We start from the raw sequence: 21,744 nt of genomic DNA, 5'->3' as shown, positions 1-21,744 counted from the left end.
ACTGGTGGTTGTGCCTTCAAGGGGTCTGCAAAAGATTACTCTGACATTTCAAAGGTATATTATCTTAGATGTAAAAGACAACAGATAATTTTAAAGGTAAAGATTGACGTTTGTCAAGGAAGCTATAGGCCTAACATGTGACTACCTACCATGACCCACTTTTAGTTAGGAATTTTTACATTCAGACCACCTTATATGATTACTTTGGTCTCTCAGTTTGTAAGGTACATGATCCAGGGCCTCCCCTGAACTTGTCAGATTTAGTATGCGGCCCTCTTTTCATCCACAGGTAGAACTAGCAAAAGTGTCAGAAGGAGAGGCATATAAGTTAGAAAGAAAACAAGAAAGAATGGTGTCGTGGAAGACAAAGGGAGAGTGATCAACTCTATGAGATGTTGCTGATGAGTCAAGTAAGACCTGAAAATTAAAGGTGGTTTTTAGCTACATGGAGATCATTAATAACTTTGACATGCAGTTTGAGTGATGTAATGGGGATGAAACCCTAATCAGAATAGGTTTAAGAGTGAATGAAAAGAGAGGAGCTTTTCATTATAGAAGAGTGAAGAAATGAGGTAGGAACTGGAGTAGAATATGGACTCAAGGATTTTTGAACATAAGAGAAATTATAGCAAGTTTATATGCACAAGGAAAGGTTCCACAAAATGAGGAAAGATGATAATGGTGCCTATGTGTCAAGCCTTGCCAAAGCACCAGGGAATATAACAGTAACAAAATCTTCTGTCCTTATGGATCTTACCTTCTAGTGCTAGGATCATTAGGTTATCCATATGGGGAAAAAGCAAAATTGTATTTGCAAACTCTACTTGCAAAAATAAGTTCCAGGTAAATAAAACACTTGACATGAAATGCAAAACTTTAATTTTTAGAAGAAAATATAGAATAGTATCAGTAGAGAAGGATCTCATTTAAAAGAACCAAAAATTAAAATTATTTTTTAAAAATGTATTATTTGGATTGCATGAAGCTTTTAATTTTATATTCAATGAAAGATGACATAAAGTGACAAGACAAGCCACAGACTGGGGAGAAGATATTTGCAACACATTTACTTATTAATTAATATACAGAATCTGTAAGAACTCTTGCAAATCAATAAGTAACAAACAACGTAATAGAAAAGTAGGCAGAAACCTTGGAAAAGCCAGTTTTCAGAAAAGGAAACCTAAATTGTCGGTAAATGTATGAACAGTTTCTTAACTTCACCAATTAAGGATCTGCAAATTAAGGAAATTTAAATTAACATGTGATCCATTTCCCACTTACCAGATTGATAAAGATTTAAGTCTGACATTGCCAAACTTTGCCAAAGAAATGGGGACACTTATTCTATAGATGGAATTGAAAATAGATATAACCCTTTTTGAAGAACGCTTGTCAATGTCTAGTAAAGTTTGAGATGTGCAATAACCCAATAATCAAGCAATTCCACTTTTAGATGTGTATACTTTAGTGTGCAGACTATAACCCACATTCCAAATTCTGCCCACTGCCTTTTTTTGTAAAGTTTTATTGAAACGTAGGCCTGCCCAAATCATTTCCATAGTGACTTTCACACTACAGTAGCAGAATTGAAGAATTGCAACTGAGAATTGACCTGCAAAGCCTGAAATATCTACTATCTGACATTTTACAGAAAGTTTGCCATCGCCTGACCTTGAGTAATTCTCATGTGTACAAGGAGACATGCGTAAGGCTTCTTTTTTTTGATGCAGCCTTGTTCATAATAGGAAATAGCCTGCAAACCTGTCACTGCACAGAAATGGATAAATAGATATATTCAAACAATGCAATACTATATAGCAGTTAAAAGCAAATGAACTAAAGCTGCATATATCCATAAGGGTTAATATGCAAAACATTGTTGAACACAAAAACACGTTGCAGTTAGATATGCACAGTACATAACATTAATATAAAGGTAAAAATTATTCACAACAATATCGTACATCGTTTATGGATATATACTCACAGAGAGAAAGAGGTGGAATGACATTCGGTAGGGTTACATAAGAAACCATATAAATCTGTAATATCTCATTTTTATATTTTTTTTATCTAAACCATAAAGTGTTAAGATTTGACAGATGGGTTGGTCATAGGTATATAGGCATTTATTTTTATTTTTGTATGTTGAATTATTTAATTTACAAGGGATATGGAGTGGGGAAGGATTTATCTGAAACCTACCTCCCTTCAGATTTTGCTACTGTTGCCACTACTTTACTGTGCGTTTCCTAAGAACCCAGAGCAATCACTAAGCCTACTACACCTGTAAGGTAGATTTTCTGTAGTTCTTCTTTTACTGAGTCCTGGCGCCCAAAGGCTTATCGAAGTAATGGAAATGATTTTATTCCCTCTGACAGTAATTGTGCTTATTTGGTGATTTTCCTTGGCCTCTTTTCATCCAGAGCTAATTCACAAAGCTGTAGTGGTACCTGGCACCCTGGTAACCACAATGAGAGGCTTAAAGTTTTTCCTTCACAGCATCGTGAAATTAGAGCAAGGAAAGGAACTGCTTGTTCACTTCCCCCAAAATGACTTCAATTGTAGTTCTCTTAATGGCCACTCTGCAGTCTTGAACGTGAAAGAGAATTCTCAAAATCATTACTGAAAATGTCAGGAGTGTTTTTGATACCTATCAGAGAAACCTGGGAACCTAATATACTCCAAAGGCTTGGTTGGTCTTGCAATTACAGCTTTAGTTGCTTGACACTCGGTAAGCTGACTAGTCATTGGCTTTATCCTCCTGAACAGGAGAGCTCATCTCCAGGGTCATTTCGAGAGTGCAAAATGGAAGAAGTATATTTGCCAACTGTATTGGAGTCATTTTTTCATTTAGCAGCTTCTTTACTTTGAGCTGTTAGTACTTCTCTCAGTCTCTTAATACTTTTAGAAGAAACATACCTAAATGTATTTCATCCTTGATCATTGCATGCCAGGACAATGAAAATATCTCTGTATCCCTGGCCTCTAAATATGAGTCTTTGGTGGGTCTTAGGAGAAAAGTCTAAAATCTTGACTTAAAAATTTTTTATAGATAGATCATAAATTAGACTGTGGGTCAAGCAGAGGTTGGCTTAGGTTGTAAGGATGTAATGGTTGGAATGCAATTAGACAAAGAACTCAACACTTTGGACATAATAAGAATTCATTATTAATAGAATTATTTAATGTTGGAATTTCGGCATAAGACATGGACTTACAGTCATCCATTGATTCAGTTGTGATTTTAATATAGATTTACTCAGCAAACATCAATTGAATGCCTGATATGAATGTAAGGCATGGCAATGCTATTGGAAAATGTTAGCACTGAAAGAGACCTCAGTGTACCTAAGCCAAGCCTGTACTAAAAGGAGACTGAAGCCCAAAGTGAACTGTTGTCTGATCCAGGTTTGGTTTGAGGTGCCACTTGACCTAGGGATGTCAAAGACTTGCAGTTACCCAAATGTACCAAGCAGGATTTCTGGGTATGGGTATATAGATTCTTGTCAGTTGCGATGTGGTTATCTTAGATTTGTTTATTTGTACATTTATTACAACAATTTCCCAGCAGATGGCAGCCAAGTGCCTTAAGAAAGAGGCACGTTTCTATTTACACAGGAACCCTGGTGTTAAGTCACTGGATCTGGCAAGAAGAAAGGATGAGAAGGTTAGCGAAGCAAGATGAAGAAGGAAACAGAGTTAGGACTTTGCTTAACTAAAGAAGGTGGCAGAAGCAAGGAAATAAAGTATAAAAGATGGCGAAGGAAAAGCAAGGGAAATAATTTCCTTTTTATTTATTTATGCAAATAAAGGCTTTCCCACAGTAGTATCGTCTGTGCATGTTTTAGGTGTTGGTTCCAGATGAGAGTTGAATTTTGATATATTGCCATGTGTCTAAAAACTGTCTGCAGTGGATTTAGATCACCCATTTCCCAAGGCCAAGATCAGTGATACAGTATCTCAGTTGCAATTAGAAAGTATAATAGTGAGGAAATTCCAGATATGACAAATGTTGCTGCCATATATATTAGTATTCTGGGGCTCCTCCCCCACTGAAAGACATAAGCCCCATGGCTAGAACTGTTTCTGGAAATGAATTAGAGGAAAGTGAGTGTTTGCCTATTACTTGTTATTAACAAATCAGGGACTTATGCTTCCACTTCTTTTTCCTATATTTGAAAACAGTTTCCCCTCAGAAATATCCTTTCATCATGTACAGTGCCAGAGCCTAGACTTGGAGTCAGGAACCCAAAGTCTAGCTATAAGCTCGTATGTGATCTGGGTCAAGTCTCTAATCCTTTGAGTCCCATTTTCAATTTAAAATAAGGGGTGATACCCATCTCACTGGATTATTTTGGGAATTAAATAAGAAATAACTTGAAAACTGCTTTGTAAGCTGTAAAGTACAGGAGATGTGGAAAGGGAGGTGGTGTACACAGTTCTTGCACTGCCTAGGCCACTGAGCTTCCCATTTATAGATCCAGAAGGCCTACTAAAGCTCTAAGCTGCCACCCCTACTCCACACCAAGCAAACTACAGGGGCTGCCACTTGTTTTGTCTTAAGCACAGGCAAGTGAACAGCCCTTTTCTTTGGCGCTGAAGAAAAGATAACAATGTCCTAATAGGAAATTTCTTTTTCTCATCAGGTAAAGAGAGCTGCTTCGAGAGAATTGTGTCAAGGTTTGGAAAGAAAGTCACATATGTAGTGATTGGAGATGGACGAGATGAAGAAATTGCAGCCAAACAGGTAACTGTGATAAAGAAAATAGTCTTTGTGGGAACGCATTGAGCAATTAGGAAAATGGTAAAACTCTGAAATCTTAGCAATCTGTTGTGTATTTACAATGTTTTCCCTTCTCTTCCTCTCTCATTTTTCTTTAAGAAAAAGAAAGGTCATTTTTTTCCACAGATGGAGTTTTTCCTGTTATTAAATTTTCTCCTTCCCGCTCCTTGCTGCCACTAAAAAAATTTAAACTCTTTGACCCCTGCTTCAGGGGGCCCCCGTCTTCAATCTTCATCTTAGAGGACAGTACCTTCTTTTTTTGGTGGGGGGGTAGGGTGGGGTAGAAATTATCATTTAACTTTATTTAATTTTTAATTTTGTAAATATATCATCTATAGAATTTCTTATATATTCATAACTGGAGACAGATTTTTCTAACTTATTTTAAAATCATCACTTTAAAATGAAGCATTTCAGTAAGATTCAAACACTCTTTTGAAATTTGAAAGTATAGCACCTGCCAATTCCTTGTCAAGGACAGTTAATTGACAATAGGAAAGGCAGAAATTTACTAACAGATTTTCAAAAACATCTTTTGAATAAGTGGATGGAATTGAAAAAATGAGTACTGGAAATTACCAATCGTTGTGTTATCTTTTTTTAATAACCAATTATCAAAATAAGCTGAACTTAAAAGTCAACTTTTAGATTGCTTTATCAAAGAGTAATAATCTGAGATTTTAAAAAATAATTATACATATTCACTTAACACTCACCAAAAATATTACTCGTAAAAGCAAAAAGGATTTTTGTACCATTAATTAAAAAATTAAATGATGTTTACTTATTTCTTAGCTTATCTATTTTATAATATACATAATTTATAAGTATATAAATATATAATTATTAGATATATCCTTTGAACATATTACTCAGTCTCTCTGGGTTCCTGTATTTTCACATGTAAAATGAATAGTTTTGATCACACAATCTCAACTTGTTTGAAAATTCTTTGATTTTATTATTCAATGCCTATAGATCCTTTTTTTGGCCTATATGTCTACATTTTTTAAGTGATACTATCATTAGGTTTCTTTCACATGTTTAAAAACATATCAAACCTACATTTTCTTTGGAATTCAGACAGCTCGTATTCCCCTGCCTGATGTCAGTCTTATACAAGTATCTTTTGAGGTAAAAATTAATTTTTTTTCATTATGAGACAAGGAGATGAATTCGATAGCATCACTATGATCGAAGACTGAGGAGGAGTTTACTTAAGACTGGAGGAAAAAAACAGACATGGGGGATGACAGGAATTTATTTTGAAGAAAGAAATCACAGAATCTGCTAATAGATTGGGATATAAGGAATTTTGTAGAGAGAAGAGTTATAGATAATTTAGAAGATTGTAGCTTTGGAGATTAGAAGAGTGATATGTATAGATTTATGAACATATTAAAAAGATTGCAGTTTGTAATAAAAGAATGTTGAGCTCAGTTGCAAAAGTTGAATTTGAAGTAATTTGGGTACATCAGTTATGATTTTTCTCTACTTTTTAATTTAAAAATAAATCACACTTAGGGGAGAAATAGATTAATGTCTCTAATGGATAAAGATCATGTACAAATCAATAGGAAGAAAAATAACATTTCCAGTAGAAAAATGGGCAAAGACAATGGCCAGGAAGACCCCCCCAGATGACCAATAAACATCAGAAATGTTCAACCTAATAAATGATTTGAGAAATGTGAAATTAAAATAATTTGTAATGTAGATTATCAGGATAGTCTTTAGCCATAATTATGTTGCTTCTTTGGAGACATATTTCTTCTCTCTTAGAGAATTAGATTTGAATGAATGTGCTTAGAATGTATTTTGAAGCTATTACTTATGCACTCTGGCTTATGGAAATGAGCACCTGAGAGGGAGAGGGAGGCGGGAAGCCTGGTTGGAGCATAGCAGGTAGATGTGACATAACAGGTTGGCCAAGAATGTGCTGAGAAGAGCTGACAGTTGGAATTAATGATGACTACATCAAATGAAAAAGATCATCTTTTGCAGACTGAAATGACACAACGCATTTCTGAAGATGAAGAAAAAGTGAAGTATATCCCCTTTAACCAGCTAGCCAGGATTCATTAAGTCATTCCAATTAAGTCATTCCAATGTATCTGGAGAAGTTGAGAAAGCACCAGATAGATACTAAAAAGCACCAAAAGTGAAGAATCTTAGGTGTGTCAGTACAGAATATAAAGTTTGTCATGTATGTTCTGATATCTAATAAATGGAATTTTGTTTGAAAATCCTAAAGGGTGCCCTAAGAATTCAGAAGAGAATGATAGATAACTGTTAAAGAAAAAAAAAAACCTCAGGATAAACAGCAGAATTTGTCCAACTCTTGAAATCTATAGAAGAAATTAAGGAACAAAACAGTGATAAAGAAATTTCATTTCACCAGCTTCATGACTCTTTGTGGTGTATTTTTGACAAGTCTTAACCTTCATGATGGTAGTGCAGTTAATTTTCTACTCTTCTGTTATATACTGCTGACTGTATGTCTTTAGTGGCTACCTGCTATTTTAACTGAATAAAGTTTAGAATCCTAGGAGTGCCTCCTCATTTTGCAGGCTGAAATTTTTGAAGCCATATTTGCGGACTATGTAGAGTGGAATTTCAGGGACTAAAGTTATCATTTGTATGTGCTTTGAAAAGAAAAAAAAAATTCTAAGGAAAATCTGAACCTGACCTTCAGCGTACGTCCTTGAATCTTCTATCTACTGGGAGGTAGTGGCCTTAATTCAGAAGCTTTTTGTTTGTTTGTTTGTTTGTTTGTTTGTTTGTTTTGGTTAGGCTTCTCAGTTTTCACAGAGTACATCAGACTTCTGTATTGTCTATTTAAATGACAACTCAGAAAAGCTGAAGCATAAAATATTAACTCATTGTTTGCTAAGATGTTTTCAGTGTCTTAGCTGAGTGAAGTCATGTTTTGGGAAGACTGATTAGAGAATTTATGCTCTGTAGTGGATGCTGTGGTGTGCTGCCCAGACCCCCAGCGGGACTGAGGCACTCATTTCCTTAGCTGCCCCTGCTCTCGGCTACTGATGGCTCACAGTCCCTCTCCCAGAATTGCCCTCAGCAGAAGCTGCCTTGCCCGAGGTTACATCACCTTCCCAGAGACAGCTTGTGGGGATGGAGGCACAGGTCTAGTCTCCTTCCTTCATCTCCGAAGGAGATCCAGCTCCAGAGCTCTCTCAGGGAGGGATTGACGCCTCTCCAGCAGTTGCATTGCAGTTCAGCTGTGGGCAGTGCCTTTTTAAGAGCCTGAGACTTGGCTACAAAAAGGCAAATCACCCTGATTTTTCCAGGCTTCAGATTCTCAAAAGACATCACAATCAGTGGGGAGCTGTTTAGAGAAAGTCCTTCCTGCTTCTGAGCCCTGGAAAAATTATTCTGATGTTTACCTCCTCACTATGCAAATCCCAGCTTCAGGTCTTCCCTTCTTAATATAAGAAACAGATGAAAGAGCCTTGGCCATGGAATCTAAAATCACACAGGTTCGAACCTCAGTTATTTATTAGCTGTGTGACTTTGGACAATTTACTCATCTTGAGTCTCTTCATCTTATAAATGGATCTATAGATGTTCTTTCCCTTCTACCCCAGTTTTCTTCTTGTAGCTCTGTTTCTTATACTTGAGGCAGTGGATTGCCAACTAGAACCTCTGTCCTAATTTTCTTCATTCAATTAATATACAAACCTTCAGCAACTATTAATGAACTATGACATTAGTGGTAATCAGTGGGCAATATTATCTCATTATGTTTTTATGTGCCACTTTAAGTAGCAATTAAAGGACCTTTATTTTCTTCCATGTGTTATCTTTGGAGCTTTGATTCTAAAGTGCTTGTCGCTCTCTGGGAAAGATACTAGTAGATATAGGTATCAATGCTTCTAGGTCTGAAGAAGGGATTGAGGAGATAAAGAACAACTCAAGTCATTAGCAGAGCTGGTGTCTCTAAGCTGATGCCTGTAATCATCTACCATAGAATCTACCCATTGGAAAATGCCTTAGAGCTCTATCCAGTTCAGCTTCCACCCTGCGAGGGCTCTTTTCTGCAGACTTTGGCAGAAGACTTTCTAGTCCTTGTTTAAACATATCCAAGTTGGGATAAGGAGGCTGCTTCCTAGGTATCCCATTCTACTGTGGGGTCATCCACACTGTTAGGATGTTCCACCTTCCTCTCAACTTAAATTCATCTCTCTCACTTTTACATCAGTCTTAGTCTGGCACTCCTGAGCACAACATAACACGTCTGCTTCCTCTTCTGTATATTAAAAGCCTTTTAAACATTATGTGTAAGGAGCAGGTTGAAAAAACAGTGAGCTAGCTACATGCCAGAAGAACTGTTCTAGGACATCAGTATTCTGGGTAACTTGTAACCATTTTGAATGAGACAATCAGTAAAGCTAATCTCCTTCAACTTCATGGAACATGATTTCCAGCACTTGCATTTGTCAAAGCCCTTCTTTAAAAGGCTTTTAGAATAGCACGCAGTATTCTGGATGTTATTCTGACCACATAATATAATGGGGTTATTTTTTCCCAGATCGGTATGTTCTGAATCTTGGTCACAGACAAGATTTGGGCCTTGTAGCTCTGTACCTCATAGGAAATTGATGACCATCTCTAAGAAAATGTAATGTAATATTAATACTAATTTCTTATGTGAATATTTTGATCCTGAAGACCCTATATAGTAGCTAGAATAAATATATCTCTCATAAAAGCACAGAGTTACTACTGAAACCTAATAAAAAGCTCTCACGTTTGTAAAGTGTTCTGTAGTGTACAACAGTGGTCTCCAACCTTTTTGGCACCAGAGACCAGTGCTCCTATGAGAATCTAATGCCTGATGATCTGAGGTGGAGCTGAGACGGTGATGCTAGCGCTGGGGAGCAGATGCAAATACAGATGAAGCTTTGCTCACTCGCCTGCCGCTCACCTCCTGCTGTGTGGCCCAGTTCCTAACAGGCCATGGACCGGTACCAGTCTATAGCCCTGGAGTTAGGGACCCCTGGTATAGAGTTCTTACACATATGACTTATTTGATCCTTACGACAACCCCATGAGGTGGGCAGGAGTAGAGAGGGTTACCAAATACCTTGGGAAGAGGTCTGTGGGGAAAGGAGTTTGGGTAAATATGAGCTCCCAAAACAAGTTAGGCTAACCAGCTTTCCCTGCTCTCTTCCAGCACAACATGCCTTTTTGGAGGATCACAAACCATGGAGACTTAGTGTCCCTCCACCAGGCTTTGGAGCTTGATTTTCTCTAAGAACTGGAATGAAAAGCCTTCCCCATGAGCTCCTTTTCGCTCCTAAAGTGAGCTGGAGACCGGAACCAACTGGGAACTCACTCTCTCTCCCTTTCTCTCTCTCTTTCTCTCTCTCTCCCTCTCCCTTTCTCTCTCACCCCTTCCTCCCACCTTCCCTCCCCTCTCTCTCCATGTCCATGGAATGCTGGCGAGAACACAATCAGAACCAACAGCTGCAAGGGACAAAGCTTATTTTTGCTAAGAGTGAGCTGCAGCCCTGTGTTCATCCTTGTGCAGAAGCGGGAGACAGTTGGATTGAGAGAACAATAGACTCACTGCAGCTACAGTGCTTTTAATTCTTCTGTTTTTTGTTTTGTTTGTTTTGTTTCAAAAAATGAAGAAAAAGAAAAAGAAATTCTTGGGGCAGAGTTTCACTCTTCGGTCCATGACCTGATTGAGAACTGCTATTAACTTGTGATAGGATAAATGTGGCCGACTTGTAATAACATCTCTGACAGTCTCTGTAATCTCCTTAGCTGTAGAACATATTCCCAGTGAATGTATATGTAATTTTTATAGGTAAGGGTCTGGTCTCTGAAGCAGGTTTTTCCTCTTTTCTTTTTCTAGCAAGAAAGGGGTATGTAAAGTTTCCTTGAAAAATAGTAATTGAAATATCTAAAAATACCTCTGTGACAATAGCACCTCTTTAGCTGCTCCAGTGGTCTGCTCTCTAGGATGGTTTCCCTCCTGTTCTTCCATCTCCTAGTTTGCTGAACTGTGGGGCACTGGACACTGATTAACTTTAGACTGATATTTCCCATCCTAGAAGCCTTAGTCCCCTTTCCAATACCTCTTCTCCTTTAAACAAATGGCACAACCCCGGAACTCCTTCTCTTAGACAGTAAATGCTAAACTTCAGCTTGACTCTTTTATTCAAAGACTGTGTCCTAGCGGCTCACCTCCAAACTGGAGGGAAGGGACTAAGGCTTCTTGTGAATTTCCGCTCATTTGGCTCTTGAAACAGGAAGAGTCCACCTTTTCCTCCTGCAGAGAGGCACTCTTCTCCCAACAGATGCTCACCCCTACAGCCTTCTCTTCCTTCTTGGTCATCATTGCTAGGCTCTTGTCCCTTTCCCGCCCTTGGTACCTCACAGCTGCCCCCAGCTGCTCTAGCTAGCCAACCCCTGGGCTTTGGACCCAAGAAGTCAAATCACGTCTAAGAACAGGCTCATAACTGCATTTTGGCCAAAACTACCAATGTAGTTGACTTCCTTTGAAGCCCTATAAAGGATATTCTGGGCATATATTTACCCAGATATCTCTGTCTGTATCTGAAGAGGAGTGCTGTGATCAAAATCCAATTTTTCCATGGTAACCCCTCCCACTTCTCAAATATCATTCTGAAATGGGAAACCAGAGGACATCTGGGAAGATTGGTGGATGCCAGGCAATAGTCACAGCCTTCCAGCTCTGTTGTTTGTGGAAGCTCCACCCCTCTAAGACCAACCCGGGCAGGATAAACTTGCCTAGAGCTGAGGAAGTTCATCTCCCAGGCTGCAGAGAGGGGTGATTATATAAGCACCTGAGAGAGACTGTAAGTCTGGGTCTTCAGGAGGAGGCATCCTTGACCAACCCCAGCTATAATTGCTTGTCCCCAGAGATTGTGCATATCCATTTCCAGAGATGATGTAGCACAAAGAAGCCAGACTCCTCCCAAGGCCAGGTCACTCGGCAGGGAAAGGCTGTTTTATACATTCCTTCGGAACTGCTTGAGAAACTGCTACATGACTCACAATTTTAGGGAAGAGGTCTTTGGAAAGAAGCTGAAGTCAGTGCTCATTACTTGGCTGTCTTTGGCCTTGTTTCCATTAGTGGGATGGGGGAGAGTGGGGATATGTAGTCTTAAGGCCGACCTTGCCGTTGTCTGAGTTAAACAGTTTCCCAGATGCTGCTCTGTCTTGCTTGATAATTGATCTTAGTTCCAGGATGGGTCTTTTCTTCCAGGCCCCAAGCCCTCCACCTACGGGCAGTGTAACGGTTGGTTTCCTGCTGGCGCTGTGCTTCAGGCTTGAGGCTGTGGAGTGGTGCCCCCGTCATGCACACAGGTCCACACAAACACCTCCCTCTCCCTGCTCTTTGAGAGAAGCTCTTTATTTCTAGAATATGACTTGGACCCCATTTTCTATGGCCTTTTCCCTCCTGCCCTGACTGCCCAGCCTAGGCCTTTGCAAAAGGAACTTGAAATTGGCCAAAAGAGGTGAGAAGCTCTCTAAGCAGAGCAGCCTTGGCTCTCCTCTAGTTGTCACTGCCCTATTTAGAGGGCAGGCAGAAAATGGGACCTGGCTCCTCTTTGCCAAAATGAATTGTCTAGGGAACACAGTGTTCTTCTTTTACCATGTTTTCCTCCCCATCACAAAGATCTGGAAAGGAATATAAGTGGGTAGCATCAAGAGCTCTTGGAAGCTGAGGGCCCAGGGACACTGGGGGTCCTTTCCTCAAGGAGGAAGGCATCTTTACGAGAAAGAGTCTCCATGAAATTAGCCACACGATGAATCCTTCCCCCAGCTGGGCACTGTGGGTTCTATAAGATGGGTCTGCACATTTCATGTTAAGGACTTTCTCTGGTAGGGGATCTGGAGTTGTCAGGTGTGTCCTGGGTTTAAGAGGTAGCTTGACTTTCGAATGTAAAACTGACTGTGCCTTAGCATCACCCTGTCCACTGCCCCTGGGGCAGCTGGTGGTGTCCAGGAGAATGGATTCCAGCTCCAGATTTAGATACTATTTGGTTGGGGGTAATCCTCTCTTCTGCTCTACAAGTTGGGGGTGGGAGGCAAAGCTAGTGTCCCAGGAGACTTTTGCCACAGCTTGTTCGCAGTTTACACAAACTCAGCTTTAAAGCTCTCGAGTAGAATCTGATTGGCAAATTCCAGCTGCAGCATATGGAGCTTCTAGATGGTCACTCCCTTGAATGGGTGTCAGTGCCACCAAAGCATGAGAGAGAGGAATAGAGCAGCAGAGCTCCATCCTCCCTCTTCCAGGGAGTGTGGTGGTCTGAGCCAAGGGCTGGTGAGCTTGGGGTGTTCCTCTCCTCACTCCTGCAGAAGAGGGCAAGTAGGGCCCCTCTTAAGCAAGCTTCTGTTTCTTACCCCTAAATTGGTTTCTTTTTTCATCCAAAAGTTGAAACTCCCCAGATATTTATCCTATACCAGCCAAATCTGAGTTCTGAGATTCTAAAATATTCTAAATCACAATAGGGAAAATCTAGTTCTGTCCCATCCCCGATCAGCAGGCTCTCTTTCTGTCCCTTCCTCTCCTCTGAGTCAGACAGTTCTAGCAAGCAAGGCTCACTGGTTAGTTCCTAATGCACTGACAGGAGCCATCCCATTAAGGACGACTTCTACTCAAAACCTGACCCTCTGGATTACAGGTGCCTCATTTAGCAGGAAAAGGCATTGATTGGATTGGATATATTTATGTGACTGCGGGCATTTGTGGCTGTAGAGTCCTTGACCATAATGTTATATGTAATGGGAACTATCTTGTAAACTTGAAAAAAATAAAGTTTTTATTTTCTATACAGTTTTCTCCTGTGTCTTTTCTGAATAGGATCAGCCCAGTTGCCCAGCTGAGTAGGCTCCTAAGTAGAGCTTCATAAAAAATCTGAAGAGCTCATTAGAAAGATAGCACCCTTTCAATAACTGAGTCGTTAATTTCACACACAAAAACAAACCATTTGGTATAAATAAATGTACATAGGAAAATAAATATTTCAAAATAATTTTCAAGGGAAAGTTCTTGTTTCTAAAATATATTGCTTTTTTCTTTTTTTAGGCGAGGCAACCCTGGGTTGACCTCACAGATTGCAGGGAACTTGTCAATTTACAATCCCTTATTTTTTTTACTTTTAAAGTCTACAGCACCTGGTCTTCCTAGGTGGTCTCCCATCCAAGTACTAATCAGGCCCGACCCTGCTTAGCTTCCGAGATCAGACGGGATCGGGCTTGATCAGGGTAGCATGGCCATAGACTTGTATTGCTTTTTAAAGGTTAGGACTGGCATAAGAAATTTTATTTGTTGTCAAATATGCTGAAATTATTAAAGAGAATGCCTTGCTGTGCTGAGTTTAAAACATAAAAGCAATAAAACTGACAAACTTACCAAACTTTGATCTGGCCTGATTTCGTGTCACATCAACTTTTTCTCATTTAATTTCTTCAGATTTGAGCCTGACTCCATTACTGGCCTGGGAAAGTCAAGAATTCTTTTGCCTTCTATTCCAGTGAAGATCAAAATATTTGGTTCTAACTTCCAAGTACCATACACATTAGACTACAAGATATATTTCTCCCAAATTAATTACCCCAGAAAAGAGGGGGTTGCCATGTATTCTAGGTATTAATTTTTTACATTGCAAAGGACATATTTTGGACCACACTATAGCTGAAGCAAACTTGGTAGTTGCTATATATTTCCTTACTTGGTCATAACAAATATTAGAGTATTGATTGCTTTTCGAGCCCAAAGAATAAACATCTCCATCTCCCCCAATAACATCTGCACGTTTCTCAAAATACTTTTGGGGGTAGGCAATTCAGGAAGTTTTTATTCTTCAAAAACAAGTTTTTTTACATTTAAAAAAGTTATTAATGGGAATCTTAAAAGTTCTAATGGCATGTAATATCACTCATCTTTTTAAAGTTCTCGACCCTGTAAACATATATACAAATGAAACTTCTCCAATTTTGGGGGTGGTACACTATACACTGGTTTGGAATTAATGGCATACATCTTACCATCATTTGATAATTTCATCTGGAGTATAGATGAGCAAAAAATTAGGAACATCTTTTTGGATTTTCTCAGGGGAAAATAAGGAATTACCTAAAACATTGTATCTTCTGTTGACATATTTGGCATCTCCCGAGTCTGGTCTTCTCCATGTATGACAGGAAGAAATATGGAAAAGTAAATGGAGCAAATATTCGTTTTAGTGAAACTTAGGACCTATATCCAAGGATAGATTGGGCACTACACCCACTGTCTGGGGTTTCAACCCTGTATTTTCCCTGAGTTGAGAAAAAGTAATTATACTTTTGTGTTTTTAAACATATTCAATTAAAAGAATGGTCCTTTTCCTGAGGTCATTATATCCTTTCTTTTAGAGATGATGAAAATAATAGATGGCGGTAGTTTTTACTGCCTTTTTTTGTGAAAATTATGTTGGTGATCACGTTGGCTATTTTATTTTACTGGTCCATGAAATTCAAGTCTGGAAATCCATTCTGCCTCTACTATTCCATGTGTGTTAAAAAGCACCGGCATCCCTGACCCCTTCTTTCCAGGTGGCTTTGAATTCTATAGATTTAATGACACAACTAGGTTGGAGGATTTCATGAGGTTTTAATAATAACCCAGTAATACTGTTCAACAAAAACAACACACGTGTCTCTCACTTGCAGAGACACATATGCAAATACCTTCTCTTCCTCTCACCTAAACTCTGAGGTAGAAAGTACACTGCCTAAAGTATAAAAATGCTCAAAGAGCTGAGCCATGGCCCAGACCACAGGTTCACAAGGCACTTGGTTGAAAGGTGGCCCCTTGAGAGCAGGGACAGAGGCTGGGCCAGCTGCACTAAGGCCTTGGAGGGGTTGACAGGCGCCAGCCATTTGGGCATCTCTGGCTCCTGGTGAGCAGCTGGAGCGGGTAAGGGTGGTAGCTGATCTTGTTCCAGGTTCCAAGGATAGAATAATGTTCCTGACACATAATGGTGTTCCTCTCAGTAAATATTTGGTGAATGAATTGAATTACTGAGGTGGGGCAAGAGAGGAAGAATTCTGGAGAACACATCCTGGAGGGCTTAGGGCCTTCTAGCCCAGGATAGAGGAACCAAGGGATGGAACAGCATCCCATCAAAAATTTCAACACTGGGACTCTCTAGGCACCAGCTATACTGGTTGGGAGGAAGAAAAAATGAGGCCTCTTCTTTCCTCCCAAAGTGTTTTATACATAATTGGGGCCCTTCTCATCTTGTTCTTATCCTTGAAGGCAGGCCTCTTACTCAACTCGTCTTCAGTGCCTGGCAAGATCAGGCATCAAATGCTTGTTGAGCGAACCAAGGCCCACAGCAGCATAATTAGCTTATCTTCTGTATTCTACCGACAGATTCCATCTGTCCTTCTGTCCCCTGGCTGGGTCTGACCCTGCCTCAAAAGACCCCATTCAACTCTTCCATGGCAAAACAGCCTCATCCTTAGCCTTGGGGAAAAAGTTCTGAGCCAAGCAGATCATGCGCTGGTTCTGAGGCAACTGATGCCACTCGAGGGGGTGGAAGCTCCGGGCCCCATCCACCTGCATGGGCTCCCAGGGGCAGCTAGGGTGCAGCCAGCGGTAGTAGACAAGCCGTAGAACCAGACCCAAAAGGAAGCTGACGCTGCCCACAGGCAGCAACATCTGGAGCAGGACCCCACTGGGCAGCCAGGCACCGTGAGTCACCCAGGTGACAACCATGAGAACACTGTCACTCAGGAGAAACACCAGGTGGATGGTGGCGCGGCCCCGAGTGCGACCCTCAGCCACATTGAACCAGGAGAAATAAAGGATGGTGGCCACTGTTGCCCGGTACAGCCACTCAGAGCAGGGATCTGGCATAAAGTCGGTACCCTGAAGCCAGACCCAGAACAGCAGCACCAGCCACAGGCCCAAGAAGTGCAGAGCCACATAGCAGGGGAAGAGGGCTGAGAACAGGGCCACAGCCAGGACTCGGGGCCACAGCAGCAACAGGTTCCACAGGAAGTAGATCACGGAGGAGCCCAGCCCCAGGAGGGGCTTGGAGGGGAGGCAGGTACGCAAGGCCCGGTGGTAATCAAGCAGTGCCCACGAGATACCCACGAAGGACGTGCAGATGCTGACCCCTATGGAGAGGAAGAGAAAACAGCTGAGCCCTGTGGGCAATCTGCCTGGTGTTCTCCAGAGCTCACAGGTTCTGAGGGTCCTCATAACCACCCTGAGGTGAGTATTAAAACCCTCAATTTGTTGAAGTGAAAACTACAGCTGGAAAACATTAAATATTAAAGTTCACACAACCCAAAACAGACCTGGGATTCAAATATAGGGTCCCCCTTTCACCACAAAGCTTCACTTTTCAGGTGCTACCATGGTGATATTTTTCAAGAATGAGAGGGTGTGTGACTCATACACCCCCATCTGCACCTTTGGGCCTTGGACAAACCCCGAGCATCTTATAAAACCCTTCCTTTCCTGGAAGAGCCCAAGCCTTTCTTGGATCTGAAAATCAGCAGTCTCAGTTCCTCCTTTCTTAGTCTCAGAAAGACAAGCTGGAAACCCAATAGGGTGGCAGCAGGCCTCTGGCTGACACTGCCCTGCTGTATGAATGAAACATCCCTCACTCCCCTCCCGCTCCATGCTCAGACTGGGCCCTGGTCTTGATTTCCCAAGACTAAAAGTTTATAGTGGGGATCCTATCCCACTTCCTGGTTCCCACCGTGGACTAGAAGCATTTGGCTCTGGTCCTAGACACCCACAGCCCTCAAAGAGACAAACAAAAATATGTGCCCAGTGAGTGCTGTGTGTCCCAGGGCAAATCACTTCACCTTTCTGTGCCTCTTTCCTCTTGTGTAAAATGGAGATAAACGTAGCAGCAATCTATAGGGCTGGGAATGTGAGCACTGACAATAAAGCACTTTACACAGTGCCCGGTTAATAGTAGGCACTTAGTCATGACAGCTGCTATTACTGTTTTGTTTTTTCTCAATTAATACTACAGACTCAGATTAGCAAGCTGAAAGGGCCCTTGCAGACCAACCCCATCTTGCACAGCTGTGGAAACTGAGGCCAGAGAGGGCAAGACTCTCCAGGTTATAGAGTGAGTGATGGCAGAGTGGGGACTGGTTCCTTGGGAGGTGGGGGCATTTACAGCAGGGGAACCTCGAGGTGTGCAGGAGTATGACGGAGAAGGGGAAGCCCTGGCCACCAGCTGGTCTGTGCCCTCGGGCACATTACTTCCCTTTAACAGGAGAAAACCTTCCCAAAGCTCCCCAGGATACAAACTTCTCTCATGGCTCGTAAGGCTACCTGCCACACCCTCTTCAGATGACTCGACACACTTTTCTGTAACTACCTTCTTTATAGTCTATCACCTCCTTTTCTGTAACTACCTTCTTTATAGTCTATCACCTCCGCAGAGCAGGGGCTGTGTCCTTCTTGTTCACTGTGGTGTCCCTAGCACAGGAATAGGCACCATGGTGCTCAATAAAAACTTAAGTGTATGAAGGTGCTCAATAAACAGTTTATTGACTCACAAGTTGCCTATTATGTGGCAGGTACCCCATACACTTTACCTGTTTTGTTCAAGATAACAAAAATTACATTTAAGATTTATTACATACCAGGCACTAGGTTTTATATATATCACCTCACTTATACTTTTTATCAATCCTATGAGGTAGGATCATTTATTATGTCCATTTTACAAATGAAAACAAACTGACACTCAGAGAGGTTGAGTCATTTGCCCAAATTCATACAGCTAGAGTTTGGACTTGACTTTGGATTTGAACCCGGACCTGCCTGACTAAAGGATAGCCTCCTATTTTCTAAGAAGCCCTTACAAAAGCATTTCCAGGAAAGCACTTGTGGGAAACTCTCCCCAGCCAAAAGAAGGGCTGGCCACTGTAGTACTACTACTCACACTGGTAGTACTCGGCCCGGCCACTCTGTAGCACGATGGCCAGCGCCAGCGCCAGCTGCGGCGTCTTCTCCAGGAAGGTCTCAAAGAGCCGCAGCATGCTGATGTCCAGGGACAGGAAGTCGGCATAGGCCAAGTCAAACTCGGAAGGCACCTTCTGCTGCCACACAAACAGCCCCTGCTGCAGCCCTTGCACGCACCTAGGCACACACGGATGTCCCAAGGGGCCAGGTTAGTGTCCTGAGGCATTCCTCCTTCCCCTCCTTACCAGGTATACACAAACAGGCTCCAGTCCTAGCTCATCACTAACAGGCTGTGGGGCCTCGGGCAAGCAACTTAAGCTCACTGAACTTGTTTCTTCATCTGTAAAATGGGGATAAATAAAACTACTGCTGCTCCTGCTGGCCAGGCACTGACCCAAGCTCATCATAAACCTTGTTCCACTTATGCCTTACAATATCCCCATTTTACAGGTGGGTAAACAGAACCAAAGAGCTGATAAGCAGTGGAATCAGGATTTGGGCCCAAAGCTGTTTGAATCTCAAAGTCATACAATGAAATTGCCTAAGGTGATAGTTCTCAACTTTTAGCAAGCATAAGAATTTCTCAGGATCCTGTGGGGAAGAAGGGGCATAGAGAGCTTCTAAGCACAGGTGACACAGGTCAGATTGTGCTTTAGAAAGAACTCCCAGGCTGTGGAGAGGAGGAAGGGTTGGAGGGCCAGACCGGAAGCATGCATTCCATTTAAGAGGCTGTTGTAACAGTCCAGGGAGAAAGGACAAAAGCTTCAGAATGGTGGCGATGGAAACCAGGGTGGAGTTTAGAGACGCCAGAGATTAGACAGACAGGCCTAGGTGACCCATTGGCATGAGGGGGGAGTGAAAAATGCACAAAGCCCACCCCACCCCCCACAACTGGTCTCTATTGGCTACTGGCAGGTGAGCCCATTCACTCGCTAAGAATTCATTCATGAGACATGTACTGTTATCTCCCCTTTATGGACTTAACACAGTAAGGGAGCAGGCGGCAGGCCTAGGGTAGGGCTCTCCCTCAGCAGGTGCCTCTGGTTCCCCAACGCCATCACAGGGCCCTGTGCCAGCCTCATCTTAGGCAGGAATAGAGACCCCATTTTCAAAACCAAAGCTCAGTACATTCTCTCTGCCTCACGCTCAGCAGAAATAGAAGAGACGATGCATGATGTAGTTATGGATTCAGGGCTCATCGAGGCCTGCCAGAACGGCAATAAATGTGTCCCTTCATGCCCACCCGGGGTTTTACTGATGCCTGTATGGTCTCTCAGGCAAAACTGCAACATTCAAAGCTCCTTTCGCCCACTCCTGGACACTTGATGCAGCTTTGTCAAGGCAAGATCTGTAGAGAATCTATAAAAATGGATTCAAGAGTAGATCTTGGCTCCAGCCACCCCATTCCAACACAGACTACATTGTGTCCTGACTTTATCTCAATGACTCTGACCCCTAGGCATCAGTTTCTCCATCTCTAGAGGGCCCTGTCAGTTCTGAAAAAAAGCAAAACCCACACAGATTTTCTGGGATCCGGCCTGTGCCCAGCCATGACTGGCTCCAGGGACATGGATGGGTCAGACCTCATCTCTGCTCTCTTGCTTGGTCAAGGTGGGGGTGTAAGGTGTGGGGTGGGGAACAAATGTTCAGGGAGAATACACCCGGAGGGAAAGAGTGAGAGGCACTTAGCAGTGAGCAAACAAGCAATGCTCTGGGGGCAGGGCTGCTGAAACTCCCAGTTAATCCATCACAAAGCTAGCCGATGCTTGTACAGGTCTCATTTCACTTAATCCTTACAAACAGAGGTGGGTACTGTGACCATCCCCACTGGAACAATGAGTAAACTGAGACCTGGAAGAGTCAAATGACTTGCCCAAGGCCCCATCCACAACTAATAGGAACACACTGGTCTGTACTCAGCCTTACAATGGAGTCCACCAGGAGCCAAGCACTGTGCTTTCCTTCACTCCTCGCAACAGGCCTGCCTGCCTGCCAGACCTAGCCCTCTAAGTTACTACCTTCTTTTAAAATTAACAGAGGAGGAAACTGAGGCTCAGAGAAAGGCAGGACTGAGGCCGAAGGTGGTATAGCCTGGATTGGATCCCAGAGAGGTCTGACCCCAGATCATGCTCCTCCTTTTCTTCTCTGTGCCAGAAAGGATAGGGCCTGATGAGTGCTGAGGGCTGTCAGCCCGAGTTCTCTTTCTTCAAGGGGCAGAAAGCTCACCTGTAGATAGAGGTGCCCACGGGGACTCTGTTTCCTCTCCTGGGTCCCAGTGCTCTTCTCCCCACCTGCTTCCCGCGGCAGGGCTCTCACCTGTACTAGTAGCCCCGCTGCAGGAAGTACCGCGGGGTCCGTTCTCCCTCTTCCCGGGGGCGGGGCACTCACCTGTACAAGTAACCCAGCTGCAGGAGATGCAGCAGCGCCAAGCAGCGGACTGGGGGCTGCGATTTGTGCAGACCAGCGGGGTCGGCGCGCAGCCAGATCCAGCTGAAGACCTGTAGTGAGACCGAAGCGAGGCCCAGCAGTGTCAGCACCAGTGCGGCCCACAAGTAGCGACCGCTAAGCACATACTGGCTCGCGATCCACAGGTCAGCGCCCAGGTTGATCACGAAGGCAGTGGTACCCCATACGCCTAGGACCAGATCCCAAAAGAGCGTGGTGCGGAGTGACCAGGACATGACCCTTCCCTTCCTTCCCGTCTGAACTCGGACTGGACTCCCGAGGTAGTAGCCGCAGGAAGGAGGCCCGCACAGTCCTCGGAGCCGCCCAGGGGCCGGGCCTGCTGGGCTGGACTTCCCGGTCCCGCCCAGTCCGGGGAGGAGCGAGGCCCCAGGATCCCGCCTCAGGCGTCCCGTGTCCCCACCCCCGCCCCTCCGCGAAGGGGAAGACTGACCCAGACCTACGCGCTGAATCTTTCCCAGGGATCCCGCATCCAGTCCCGCTGAGCTCCGAGGACCGCTAGTCCGAA

General features: G+C 42.8%; 2 protein-coding genes and 1 non-coding gene across 4 annotated transcripts in view; 1 reads left to right on the top strand and 2 right to left on the bottom strand.

Moving 5' to 3' along the window:
- EYA3 (EYA transcriptional coactivator and phosphatase 3) overlaps positions 1–13,620 on the top strand; it is an 87,037-nt gene extending 73,417 nt beyond the window's left edge. For both annotated transcript variants that reach the window (XM_039854667.1, XM_039854668.1), the window contains 2 exons: positions 4,653–4,753; positions 9,984–13,620. In XM_039854667.1, the coding sequence (XP_039710601.1) occupies positions 4,653–4,753; positions 9,984–10,064 (182 nt within the window). In that variant the 3' untranslated portion in view covers positions 10,065–13,620. The remainder of the gene's footprint in view (positions 1–4,652; positions 4,754–9,983) is intronic.
- A 331-nt stretch (positions 13,621–13,951) lies between these two features.
- On the bottom strand, positions 13,952–14,070 carry LOC120596508 (5S ribosomal RNA). Its single transcript, XR_005651175.1, has one exon. It is a non-coding gene; the product is annotated as a 5S ribosomal RNA (ribosomal RNA).
- A 1,353-nt stretch (positions 14,071–15,423) lies between these two features.
- Positions 15,424–21,555, bottom strand: XKR8 (XK related 8). The gene is made up of 3 exons (XM_039854260.1): positions 21,162–21,555; positions 18,754–18,950; positions 15,424–16,957 (listed from the first exon to the last, which is right to left on the bottom strand). The coding sequence occupies exons 1-3, from the start codon at positions 21,452–21,454 to the stop codon at positions 16,266–16,268; spliced, it is 1,182 nt and encodes a 393-aa protein (XP_039710194.1). The 5' UTR covers positions 21,455–21,555; the 3' UTR covers positions 15,424–16,265.
- Between the last annotated feature and the right edge of the window lie 189 nt (positions 21,556–21,744).

Source organism: Pteropus medius, unplaced genomic scaffold (assembly GCF_902729225.1).
Source record: "Pteropus medius unplaced genomic scaffold, Ma_sr-lr_union100, whole genome shotgun sequence".
NCBI classification, from domain to species: domain Eukaryota; kingdom Metazoa; phylum Chordata; class Mammalia; order Chiroptera; family Pteropodidae; genus Pteropus; species Pteropus medius.
Note: the sequence above shows the minus strand (reverse complement) of the source record. Positions and strands in the feature narration are given on the sequence as shown.

Excerpts from the sequence above, each read along its gene's own strand:
- XKR8 (XM_039854260.1), bottom strand. The coding sequence starts at position 21,454 with ATGTCCTGGTCACTCCGCACCACGCTCTTTTGGGATCTGGTCCTAGGC. Across the intron at positions 18,951-21,161 it reads CAGCTGGGTTACTTGTACAG|GTGCGTGCAAGGGCTGCAGC; the intron begins GTGAGTGCCCCG and ends GTGTGTGCCTAG. Across the intron at positions 16,958-18,753 it reads CCGGGCCGAGTACTACCAGT|GGGTCAGCATCTGCACGTCC; the intron begins GTGAGTAGTAGT and ends TCCTCTCCATAG.